General features: G+C 45.8%; 1 protein-coding gene across 4 annotated transcripts in view; it reads right to left on the bottom strand.

Moving 5' to 3' along the window:
- Positions 1–4,750: 4,750 nt before the first annotated feature.
- The window catches only part of mib1 (MIB E3 ubiquitin protein ligase 1), a 55,929-nt gene continuing 47,582 nt past the window's right edge, over positions 4,751–13,097 (bottom strand). Inside the window, exons 16-22 of one of the 4 annotated variants that reach the window (XM_008282904.1) lie at positions 11,324–11,505; positions 10,460–10,649; positions 10,296–10,374; positions 10,067–10,207; positions 8,484–8,555; positions 7,672–7,772; positions 4,751–6,920 (exon numbers count right to left, since the gene is read on the bottom strand). In XM_008282904.1, coding sequence (XP_008281126.1) covers positions 6,780–6,920; positions 7,672–7,772; positions 8,484–8,555; positions 10,067–10,207; positions 10,296–10,374; positions 10,460–10,649; positions 11,324–11,505 — 906 coding nt within the window. In that variant the 3' untranslated portion in view covers positions 4,751–6,779. The remainder of the gene's footprint in view (positions 6,921–7,671; positions 7,773–8,483; positions 8,556–10,066; positions 10,208–10,295; positions 10,375–10,459; positions 10,650–11,323; positions 11,506–13,097) is intronic. The other 3 variants (XM_008282905.1, XM_008282907.1, XM_008282908.1) reach the window with 3 other exon arrangements.

The following is a 13,097-nucleotide window of genomic DNA, read 5'->3' as shown; positions in this document are numbered from 1 at the left end:
CAGACTCGCCGCCGGATGTTTGTTCTGCCCGTGGAGGGTTAAAAAAGTTCCAGATGTTCCGCAGAGAGTAAAAATAAAATTTAAAAAAATAGTCTGAAATAACAAGCGGCACGTTGTAATGACCCTGCTCGCTGGTGGCATTTTATCAAAGCTCATAAACCTTGAATGACTATATATTGATAAAGACTGTTTAAAGTGTCATTGGAACGATAACATTTGCACTGTAAATGTGGCTCGCAGGCTCCAGCCTCCAATTGTGCTGCGATGATAAGGACGGCACCCAGTCGGATACGAGCAATGGGTCAAAAGCCACCGAATATTTGGTTTGGGGACGATGACGGAAGCTTTTTATTTTATTTAGTGATGTCAGGTTTGGATATTCTGTCCTCTAAACACCAAACTGGGAACTTGGTGCACAACTTAGAACCACCGTCCTGCTGCTACACCCTGATTTTATGGTTTGAACAAGCGAAATGCATTTAAAAATATAATTCTAAGCACAAGAAGTTGGTTTAAAATTGTAATAAAGACACACTTTCTGCTCATCAACCTCGTCCACACTCTCTGACTGTAGTTTCACTGTTTGTGTTAATCGTCTCCCTCCACATGCATAAACAACAACCGGCCGCCGTCGAGAGAGAGACAGACGAGTGGTTTGACACTTTGCCCAGGTCAATATCAATAAAGCAATCAGCGTGTCAGGGGCCTGGATGTTTTGAGGAGGGACCTGTGGGAGCGTTTATGGCTTTACTGTGGGAGGTGGGGCCGCTGCCTTCAGGTACACCCACCCGCAGAAACACACCGAATCTCACGGAAGATTCAGAGTGGAAGATTTACAGGACAAACACACACCCGCATGCACACATTAATTAATCCCCTGCAGACTGATTTGAGCTAAGACAAAAAACATGGTGACAGTTTAGCTTCTTGTGGACGTCAACAGCTCCTAAAAATGGTCTGAAAATAACTGGCGAGGCCCCTCCCTTCTCCTCTGGCCCTCCAAGAGTTTGTCCAGACAGCCAGATTGCACTTTGCTCGGCCTCACCATAAACTAAGACAATAAATTCAGACAGCAGACTCCTGAACTGGATGACATGAGAGAGCAGGAGAGGGAGCGAGGAACCTTCAGACCGTCACAGATCAATTCCTCCAACATGGCAGGAAGGCCCGAGTGGCCCAAACAGACGGATGAAAGCTCCTCTGCCTCTCTCTGTGTGATCTGTGTGGGCCGGCTGAATCATGGAAGAATTGATTTCTGCTGCAAAAAAAAAAGAAAAGAAAAGGCACTGACATTGAGAATTTTGAAGTCTGAAATGTTCAAATACTCTGAGAAATGTGCAGGTGGCGACGACTCAAGGTCCAATAAGTCTGCTGTCTCTTCTGTTGGGCAAAAGTATGCCGGGACCGCGTCAATCAATACGCTATCTTATGGACAATAACTTTCTGTTTTCATGCTGAGACCCTGTATTACCTTCACCTCCTGCTCTGGAGGTTTGCTCAGACACTTTAATGACACATCTCCATGCTGTTCATTCAGCAGGGATCTCAGCATGTTCCACACCCAGGAGTCACCGTGGAGGCCACAGCGAGGGTTTAGAACCCACAGAACAACCTCTAGATGAAGAACAGAGTCTACCCGAGCTGTCACACCAGAATAGAAGCCGTGAGTAAGTGTCGTATTGTTAATGTTGTCGTCCTCGGCGCCACAATTACAGGTTTATTTATGACAGCGGAGGCCCGCGGTGCTCAGCCGTTGGGTGTACTGCCACCTTGTGATGTGCTCTGAACCCTGCATGCCAGAAGCCCGCCGTCGCAGCTTCGCTTCACAGGAAATGTGCACAGAATAGATTCATTTCCATCAGGTCAGAGCTTCAGAACCAAGGGCAAAGCCTGAGGGGGAGGGAGGAGGGGAGGCTGACACGGACCTGCCTCCCCTGCGGCATGCCGAGTCCGCCAACAGATGGATGTCACTGACCCTTCTCGGCGATCACAGCCCAGACTCGAAGCAGGGCTGGTGTCACTTTTCCCGATCGCGGGGTTCAATTCGTCTCTATCTGCTGCTCAGTGGAGCCTGCAGTGCCGGGCCACCATCACACACACTCCGCAGGGCAGCGAGTGGATTAGCCGACCCCCCGGTGTGGGAGCAACAGCCCCTGCAGTCCAGTCAGCAAACACTGCAGCCTTCACGCAAGCTGTGGGCGAGGCGGTCGGGGATGCTCCACAGGATCAGGCCGGGGAGGCGGGGAGGGGGAGATAGCGGCGTCTCCGGCACCCTGACGGTCAGTCGGCATGGCAGCGAGGGTCTGCAGTCAGTCACAGTGACGGACAGGCAGTCAGACACCCAAACATTGTTGAACATCTCAAACCAAGAGACCAGTTTCTAAAATACCGTCTTCAGTCCCGTGTAGGGTGACCAGACGTCCTGTTTTCTCAGCACACATCCTGTCCTGGACGTCCTGGTTGCTTTTTATACAGTGATGAAGATGTCCTGGTCCTGTCCTGGAGGAGGCACACTTTAAATGTATGGAAACTATACAGCATCTTAGAGCAAACTTCCAGCATCACTGGAGTATCTCAGTGCCGGGCCAGAATATGGTCGCCCTGCTGTTGTGCAAAGAGCTTTGCAAGATTTTGGAGGTCAGAAAGCAGAGCAGCAAGGCCTGGCTTCACCACTGATTCAAGCTCCTCTGAGAGCTCAAGTTGCCTCCTACCAGAAAAATGATTCCTTTATGGGCCTTAGTGTGCACAGAACTTTACATTAATATATGTTGTGACACACTTAACCCTGTTCAGGACGTTCATGTTGCCAGACGTAGACGGGCTTTCTGGGTCCCAAGAAAGAATATGTGCAAAATATTTGTTGGTATTAATTATAGACTTTTATACTGTTAAATATATTTTCTGATAAGTTATTTTTGGTTCCAAATGCATGACAATTATCCCTCTTTTTATATTTTAAAAAAACAAAACAATACCTGTCACCTAAACCAAAAGTCCTGAACAGGGTTAACTTACTAAAAAAAAAGGCCCATAAACATCCGCTTCATATAAAACAAGAAACAAGAAACAAGAATGTGTTTTCATTCCTTCGCTTTCGTTGTTAATCAGAAAAAAATCTTGTGTCAGTTTTGTCCGACCATAAATGGAAAAAAAGTCACTTTTCATCACGTATGCATGAACTATGACAGAAATCCTCGACACAGAGCGTGTTGGTGACCAAAAATAGGCAATATTTAATGAAATCCTATCTGTAGCTCCAACACGCCGACTTTCTACAGAAGAAAGGACGTCTTCCATGGAAGAGCAGATCAGACACTACACGTCAGGAACAAGTCACACAGAGTTAGGATGTTGTTCGACTCTTCCTGAACAGTTTTGGGGAATTAGGTTTCAGCTTACGACAACAAGTGATATGCCAGCGTCTTGTGTTTCTCAGTGAAGCAGCATTTTTTAATTTAATTCTGGTCAAAGGAGTGTTTGTGTACCGATCTCGCTCCCTGATAACTGCCCCTGAAAGCCACACCTGCCCCGGCTGTGGATTCATTCAGTGGGTGAGAATTTACAGGATCGACAGTCCTCAGATATAAACTGTGGCCTAAAAGAGGATTTATTGTTTAGATTTAAGTTGATGAAGTTGAAGTGGGGGCTGCAAGGTGGATCAGTGGTTAGCACCGTCGCCTCACAGCTAGAAGGTCGCCGGTTGGCGTCCCGGTGAGGACACCCGGGATCTTTCTGCGTGGAGTCTCCATGTTCTCTCCGTGCAGCGTGGGTTCTCTCCGGGTTCTCCGGCTTCCTCCCACAGTCCAGAAACATGCTGAGGTTAATTGGTGATTGTAAATTGTCCGTAGGTGTGAATGTGAGTGTGCTTGGTTGTCTGTCTCTAAGTGTAGCCCCGTGATAGACTGGTTACCTGTCCAGGTGAACCTGCCTTCACCCTGAGTCAGCTGGGATAGACTCCAGCCCCCCTGGTGAGGATTAAGGTGTAGAGATGATGGATGGATGGATGTTGACAAAGCCGTCCACATACTTTTGGTCATCTATTGTACGACACTGTAACTGGTGAACCTCATGAGAGCCTCTTTTTTAAAAAAAGCATGTAGTTGAGTATAAAATGACGAAGCACCCCAGACATCTGATGGGACACCAGCTGTCCAGGCCTCATGCCAAGTCACAGAGATGTGAGCCGGTATAAAAAGTCTCGTGTACGGTGGTGCACTGACAAGAGTGAGAGGATGACAGCATGATGAATGCCTCGCTATAAGCAGCTGTGTGCCGCTGCTGCATCTGAGACAAGCCCGAAGATGTCCAGGTTATGAATGGACTAGTCAATGAGGTAGAACATAAATGGCCTTTGGTCATAATTTCTTAGTGCTCTGGAGATGCCTTGTGAGACGTCCCGCTGTCACGCCGCTCACCGGAGAAGATGCATCACTCTATTTGGGGCTCTCTCATCTCTCCTGAGTGTTTTTTTTTTTACTGTTTGCTCTTTTCATTCTCTCCCTCTCTGATTAGCATAGCTGACCTATCACACGCTGGTGCTGAGTCATTATTAGGTGTTAGCATTTTCAATTACCCCACACCTCCCTCCCTGCCCTCCCGTCTCCTCTGCCAGGCAGACACTGCACAGCAGGACAAAAGCAACAAAATGCTAATTTTCTGCCTAAAAGAAGGCGACAACGTGTGAGCCCGACCTGAAACAACAAACTAATGAGCAATTCAACAGGAGAAGAAACCAGAACAAACGGCGTGCTGAATGTCTCACGGTTCATTTAGAACTTTATTTCCGCTATATGGTTGTTTTAAAAGCACTTATTAGCAATACAGACCGAACGTTTTTTGAATGATACATGTCGTACTGCATATGTCAAACATTCATGCCAAAGAAAATACTACCGATACGCTTCTAACAGGACAGTTACAGGTATTGAAAATAAAGTAGAAAATAGGCTTTTTCATAACAACCATAACAAGACAACACTACCATAAAGCGTATTAGTGCTTCTAGCTTAAAGTGTTATCGTGATCAGTGAAAAGAATCAAAACTGTACTCAAAAGTTGCTTTCAGTTCTAGAAAAAAAAACAAAAAACGAAACAAACACAATGCTTGTATGCGGTTGCAAATTCCCACATAGCGGAGCAAGCTAGCCACTTTGCTGAGTCTCCAAATAGGCAACTGCCTTTTTAAAAAAAAGGCAAGGCAAGTTCTGTCTTTAAAAAAACATTAGCTTTCCTCCCAAATAAAACACTGGCTGAAAAAAAGATACTCGACAATTTCAAACGACAAAATGTGTTTTTTCCATTTCACAAATGAGCGAGTTAGGCGCACGGAGACCTACTGCAGAGAAAAATGCTTCTACCGATGATTGCTAGAAAGCTATTGCCAACAAAAACATCACAAACGTATTTCAACATGAACATCAGAGCAGAATGTTTGAGAGACTTTGAGGCTACATAGTAGGAAGGCAGTGATACCTATAAATCCTATCGTCTGGGCAGCAATACAAAATAATTTATTCTACATTTTCATCTTAAGTGTTCTAATAGATTGTACTCTCTAGCTCCATAAATGTTGATTTTCGAGAAAAGGAAATACACTTAAATTAAAAAATAAAAGTAATACAAGATAAAGAGCACCTTATCCCCAAACAAGTTATTTAACAAGTCGATTTTTGGAAGCAAATGGCACAGAGTCATCAATGGTAAATTAGCAATGCTCGTTGAATTGTACAGTTTTTTGTTTTTTTTTTGTCAGAAAATACCACCGAGTCTCAACAGTTTAACATCAAGTTGTGACGAGATACTAAATAATGCTTGCATCGTACGGGTCGGCGTGTGGAACAACACGGTTTACACGAGGGGGGCAGAAGCTGAATGTCTTGAATCCCGACGCGGCGGCTCTTAAATCTGGGCGTCGCCGTCGGTGATCAGAGCGTAGTGTGCTACCTGGCAGTCAGGCTACGATATCTGGGTTTCGTCACTGAGCTGAAGCGGACCTCCGAAGTCAGCGCAGAAAAAAAAAACGCTTTGACCCTGACTCATCTTTTCTAGTGCAAAACTGCCAACATTTGGTCTTGGACTGCTCGGACAGTTGGCGTTACAGTGTCAAACAGCCCGACTGGACGCGGAGATGAAACGCCTTGAAAACGGTGCAAACAGTAACGTGTCTCAAACTTCTCATACTGACGTGAAAAATTAAGTACTTAAAATCCACACCTGGAGCTTCCGATACCAATACACTTGCATAAAGATTTACAAATACAATAAAACTTGACTGCAGCTGGCACCGACTGCGACAGATGCATGAGAACTTTACATAAAAAAAAAACGGTAACAGACCGACCTCGGCTCCCCCACACGTCTACGGTTGCTGACAGAAAATCCAGAGATGGGATTCACCTCTTAAGTTCATATCCAAGAATCTGAACCTCAGACTCAAAGAGAGAAGAAAAAAGTCAAATAAAAAACAGGATGGTGGGAAAACAAAAGGCAGGGAGGGGAGGAAAAAAAAACGTCGGTGAAGCAGGCATCTCTGTGGCTGCGCTGAGGACACACCACGACAGAACAGCAAAGTTGATTAAAGTCAGTTTTTTCTTTCCCTTGTTTTGTAACAGAACTTCCACCTGAACACAATGAACCTGTTAAGAGAGTATTCGTGGTGCAGAGTAAGACATGGCTGGCTGACTGGGGTGCTGTGAGGATGGCAGCAGCTGGTGTGGATGTGGCGTTGCGGGCGTGGTCAGTGTGGGCGTTAGGAGAACAGAGAGTCCGTCAGGAAGGCTCTAGTACAGGAGGATGCGGCGCTCGATGGCCTTGCGGCAGATGGGGCACTCGCTCATCCTGTCCCCGCACAGCTGGCAGGTGCCATGGCCGCACATGAAGATCATGTTCTTCAGCCGGTCCAGACACACCGGACACATGGTCTGCAGACAGATGAAGAGGAGCAATCAGAGTTCACGCTGTGCTGTTGGCATTCAAGTCATTTCAACTTTTAAACAACAGGACTGTGGTTTCATGCCTCCTCCAACCAGTCGAGATGCAGATGTCATCATCTCTCCTTCTCCTGCATAAAACATACAGCTGAAACCAGAAGTTTACATCCACCGTATAAAAAGACTTTTAGTCTCACTGTCTGACATTAAATCAGACTAAACTTTTCCTGTTTCAGCTCAGTCAGGATCACCAACATTATTTCTATTTGCTAAACACCAGAATAATGAGAGAGAGGATTTGTTATTGTGATTTCTTTCTGACCTAAAACAGGAAAAGTTTAGTCTGATTTAATGTCAGATATGTGAGGAAACAAAAGGTTTTATGTCTTTTTATACAGCGGATGTAAACGTCTGGTTTCAGCTGCAGTGTTGAGTAACAGATGTGGCAATGAAGCTGACCTTTAAAGTTTCAGATGTAAATTGTCAGCACTTTATCGTTTTGTTGGATATTTGCTGAAAACTTTGTGATAACTGGCAACAAAATCATATCAATGTGAACCAAATTTGTCCTCGGGAGATATCACCAAAATGCTCAACCTGCTTTCACTGGCACTAAAACACAGAATCACCCCTAAGACACGAGAACTTTCTAACATACAACTGATGTCAAACAGTTTAAACCACTGGTCACTAGCTTGAGGTTCAGTTCTGTTCCTTCGGTGGTGGATGAACGTGGGCTCACCTGCTCCTTGATGTCCTGAAGCTGCTGCTGTAGCTTCTGTACGTCAGCGTTGACGTTGGTGTTGTCTTTGTCTCTCTGCAGGGCCGGGATGTTTCCACTGGCTGCTCGGACATAAGACAACACAAACACATGTTGAGGGGACGAAAGAAAAAAAGAGTCAGTTACCAACCTAAAGATTAAACAGAAAAACAATGAGTTGTGCACCGACGGTCACCTCAGACTTCATCTCTAAACTATGAACCTAACAGAAATATCTGCTGCGGTTCTGAAACAAGCCGAGCGCTCAGCTACATGTAAAAGATGAGTTTTGTGAACGAGCAGGATCACAGACACATGCACTCTGAGTTGTATTGTTTGGCAGACTGGGGCTCTGGCAGTCTCCACTAGCTCACTTCTAAATGATTATATTTCAGAAAAGCACACTTGGTAATTATCTGGAAAGTAAACGGGCACAGGGCAAAACATCATGCGATGCCTCTGGCAGCGTACGAGCCGGCTGCATAATATCTGTGTGAAACTGACTGCGTGTATTATTTGAGCACTCAACGCGGATTTTCTGGACTGATGCCCTGCCGGGGACTCCGAGCTGGAGGATTGTCATATCCAAACATCTGCCAGATACAGTGAGCACCAGTGTGATTCTGGGGATGTGCATCATACATAAAACATCATCTAGCGTTTATGTTGTCGCTGAAAGAGAAAAGGAGGGAGTTAAGGGGAGGGGAGAGGGGCCAGGGCAGCACTGTGGGGGGGAGGGGGGCTCTTTCAAAACAAGGCTCTGATAAGGGAGGGGATCATGGAAGTATACTTACACCAACTTAGTGCCAGATTGTTGGGCTGGAGAAGATCCTGCGATCCCCCTGCCATAGTGTTAGAGCTCCCTGCTGGGAATAACCAGTCACAGTGTTATAGCAGGAGCTGCCTCTACCAGCTCCACGGCTGGCCTGATGACCAGAACTACTCACTACAGTGTCTTAAGGAAGGTCAGAGAAAGAATTTGAATAGGAAGCTGGAAAGTCGGAAACAGTGATCAGGGAGAGAATGGGAAACAGAGTTACTTCTATGCAGAACTGAGAGTCAAAAGCGGCAAGTGATTTTTGTTGCCATCAGCCAATGCTTAAGCATGAGACTAATGCCTGTGCTCGCTGGGTTACACGTTCACGTTTGAGTCCCGACCAGACAAGCGGGGAGTTGAAATAATCCAAGTGACAGGTGACAAATTTTGTGTTTTGCATTTTGAAACAGACGGCAACAGGCAGTGTTACTGGGATAAAAGGGAAAGAGATAAACATTCAATGCTGCCCCTTGCATGAGTGTATGTGCGCTCGGGTCAGCGTTCACTTTTGCACGTCGGCAAGTGAGATGCACTGACGCCGATGGAGAAGTTTAAAAAAAAAAAAACAAAAACAGATAATACAGGGGTAAACATGAAAGCTGTGAACTTACAACAGTTTCCCTTTTAACTCAACAGAAAATGTGGAAAACACGGGACGAGTAGCCGCTAGTGAGATGCAGCCACCGAAATAAGGACATGGGCGATAAAAAGGCTTCGAGACAAGATGATGGATGGTGAACGCATCCCAAAACAAACATATTTACACACTACATTACATCACGACTCATGTGGTACGTCCATGTGTGACACAATACTCTGAGTATAAACGATGACGACTCCTTTGCAGATGGAAAGATGCTCGCGGGGTGTTTAATTCCAAAGATGCTCTGTGTCCTCGTTCAGGAATTCCTTGTTATAATTCAGCGCTTTTACACATTCATGTGGGTATTAATATGCATGTATCATAAGAGCTGCTGGTCCTTTAGCATATGCTCACAAATAACTTCATCCATTTTATGCGAATGTGATTAGTCAAACTTTTGGAAGCCACAGAAACATGAACTAATCAGGTTACCTGTATACTCTGACATTATTGTGTTATTCAGCAATCTGGAAATGGCTTCTGAGATCCTCAGTAAAAAGATTATGATCCAAAACACAACATTTTTTTTCTTCTCTTTGGAAGATGTATGTCAGAGCATCAGCTGGTACCGAGAGCCAACATCTAAGTAGAAGGTGGTCCGGATCGCGTAATGATTAAAACATGCCGGATTTAGTCGTGGAAATTAGTTTGAGACGGACTGATTGATCCGCCCGACGTCTACGTGCAGTTTGAATAGTTTTCTAATGTGTCTAATAGGATGAAAAAACAACAACAAAACAACATAACAGTGATGCAAACAGAGGAAGTAAATGTGTAAGCGAGGCAGCGACAAAGCAAAAGATTAAAAAACAAAAAGGAGGATCAGAGCAGATATTTTGAAAAGAGTGAAGAAAATAAGGAAAGAAAAACTAAATAAAGGGGTGGATTAAAAGGGAACGTGTGGAAGATTCACTCACTAAGGTCATCATCATCATCATCATCATCATCATCAGCGGCATCATCCTCCATACCTTTCCCTCCACAGCAAAGGACGAAGGGGGTGCGGCGTTCCACCACAGCCCGGCACTGTACGCACTTCTTCATGAGGCTGGCACAGTCTGAGGAAGACAAACGCTCGGTCAACTCTCACGTACGCTTTATGCAAAAACTAAATAAACAAATGAAGCAAAACTCTGAGTAACTTACTCTCACAAGCGCACATGTGACCACAGGGCTGGAACAACACGGCGGCCTTTTTGTCGGAGCAGACTACGCACTCCTCGATCTGCGGAGGAGACAGATTAAAACACGATGAAAGAATCCAGCCAGTGTTCGGATTCGGATACGGATCGTAGCGGCGCTCCCGGTACCTTGGTTCGCGACTGGACCTGCTCTTTGCAGATGAGACACTTCTTGACGCGCGGCGAGCAGAGGGAGCAGGTGGCGATGTGTCCGCAGGGCCCGAACAGAGTGTCCCTCTTCATGTCGGAGCACACCATGCACTCCTCCAGCGACTCGATGTTGCTGTTCAGAGACGGGCTGCGGGTTCCCACCTGGCCGCTGCAACCATCACAACAGAACCACAGCGTGAGAGAGAGCAGACGAGGTTACGCGCAAAACGCCCCGACATGAAACATTTTCAGCAAAGAAAGTAAATCAATAAAATCATCTGATGATCGTCGTGGGCTGCGATCTCTTCTTCTGTTCTTAAAATCTCTTTCAGGTGCCGTTACAGTAGCTGTGGGCGTACGAGGATGCATGAAAGCCCCAGACGCACTCTTTGAAGTTCATCCTTGTAATGCCCTACGTGTAACACGACTTCTCAGAAGCATCTGATGAACGACGAACCTCGACAAATAAATGTGAATAAATAAATAAAATAGATGACCAAAGCAGTAAAAAAAACCCCACCAATGTCTGGTTTTAGCAGCTTGTGAGCACAGTTCTGTAAAACTAACAAACTGTCACCTCAGTTTTTAAACAGATTAAACACACAAGATGTTGATCATTGAGCTTTAGAGTCATAGGCAGGTGGACTCTTATGCCCCTGGCCTCACAGTTGCCCCTCGTTTACTCTCTTTATGCGAAGCTCAGCCCACCATCTCCTGGGTCCATCTTCATATTTACTGTACAGACGCGAGAGTGGTATCGATCCTTCGCCTCCAGTTCTCAGCAAGAAAGCAGGAATACGAGTGCATTTCCCAAAATGTCAAACAATTCCCCGGCATGTTTACCTGCTCTTTTCTTTGTGGCATTTGGCCAGAGCCTTGCAGAGGCTGGGGTCGGGACACAGGTCCAGAGGGGATTGGCCCTTTTTGTTACGAATGGTCAAGTCCGCTCCGTTGGCCGCCAGGAAGCAGGCGATGGACGCGGCGCTCTTCTTCTCCGCCCCCTGGGTGCCCAAGCCCATGATTAACTGTGGAGAGCCAGACAGACACACGGAGAGCAGATACAGTCAGAGACACGTCGGGCTTTTGACTTTTTGACACAAGAGATCACCTTTAAGTTGTGGGAACACACGAGCACGCGAACCACTAGTCATGATTTTAACTTTATGCAGATGTTGCATTCAGATGAACCACGTCAAAGTCCAGATCAGGTCCCTATAATTTAGCCAATCAAAGACATGCCTGAAGATGACTGTCAGGCAGTACAACCCCCTCACCCCCACCCAAAATCCCATTAAGTGTCCCGTCTCTCTCCCTCCCATAGCTCATCACCTCACTCAGTCTACCCCAATTCAAAGCATCTCTCTCTCTTACTCTCTCTCTCTCTCTCTCTAGCAATTTAGACCTTCCATGTCTGATTGTCTTCAACCAGTAGCTTTTACATCTCTGCTGATGGAGCCATCGGGCCGGCTAATTCAATTCTCGTTGTGAAGGGAGGGGAGAGCTATGGGAGAGTGACCCAACTGCACATATCTCAATTAGGCCTGCTGTCTGTCTGTTCCGCTCCTCCGCTGGGGAACCGGAGAGGGCAGAACGGGGGGATAGAAGAGGAGAGGCAGAGAACGGGAGGAAAAAGGAGTGGAAAGGAGACAGAAAGTGACAGGTACGGAGGGTCTGTTGCTGTAGCCGGGCCCTAAACTCTTCCCTGTAGGGATTAGTGATGTGGTGTTAACATGGAGGAGGTTCAGGTCTGACATGCCCCCTTTTGGCCTCTACAGAGGGACAAACTCATTCAAGCTGGTCAAAAGGCAGCAGGCCAGTTGACTGCTCCAGGCATCTATCTGGCTGCTGTCTGCATGATGGGCTGACTCGGTTGTCCAGCGATGCAGGTGATGGAGACTGGGGAGCACTGAGCTTCCTGACTTGATGTGATCTGTCCTCATTTTTCACACATCAGACAGCGGCCCACCTGCTGATGTTATTACAGGTGTGCGTGCAGGTACTAAAGTGTACTGCCACAAGACAACTCTGAACACGGATCAGGATCATGAAAGCAAAAAAGCAGTGACATGGCACTACAATGAGCCCTTCAGTAGGACAAAGCTAAATATAAAGAACAGCCTTGAGGTCGTCTAAAGTTCCTAATATGCCGCACGAGTATGCACGCATTGTTTAGCCAAATGTTATTTGGGAATGTCTGCTTTAATAACAACTGGATAATAACTTCCTTATTTCTGCAACTGACCTCCAGTGACCAGACTGAGCATTCTGATAACTGTACCTCAAGAGCACTGTTCACAATTATTGACCTTGATATTAAATAAAATCTAAAACTAAAATCCATCATCATTGCACATAGATGCATACAGCTGTAGCTAAAGTTGTGTTTCCAGTCATTAATTGCTCCATACACACATTTGTTTCATGTTTTGTGTGATGCCTAATGATACTGTAAGAAACCCTGACGCATACAGTTAAAACCAGAAGTTTACATTCACTGTATAAAAAGACAGAAAACCTTTTATTCTCACTGTCTGACATTAAATCAGACTAAACTTTTCCTGTTTCAGCTCAGTCAGGATCACCAACATTATTTCTATTTGCTAAACACCAGAATAAT

Source organism: Stegastes partitus, unplaced genomic scaffold (assembly GCF_000690725.1).
Source record: "Stegastes partitus isolate 25-593 unplaced genomic scaffold, Stegastes_partitus-1.0.2 Scaffold289, whole genome shotgun sequence".
NCBI classification, from domain to species: domain Eukaryota; kingdom Metazoa; phylum Chordata; class Actinopteri; family Pomacentridae; genus Stegastes; species Stegastes partitus.
Note: the sequence above shows the minus strand (reverse complement) of the source record. Positions and strands in the feature narration are given on the sequence as shown.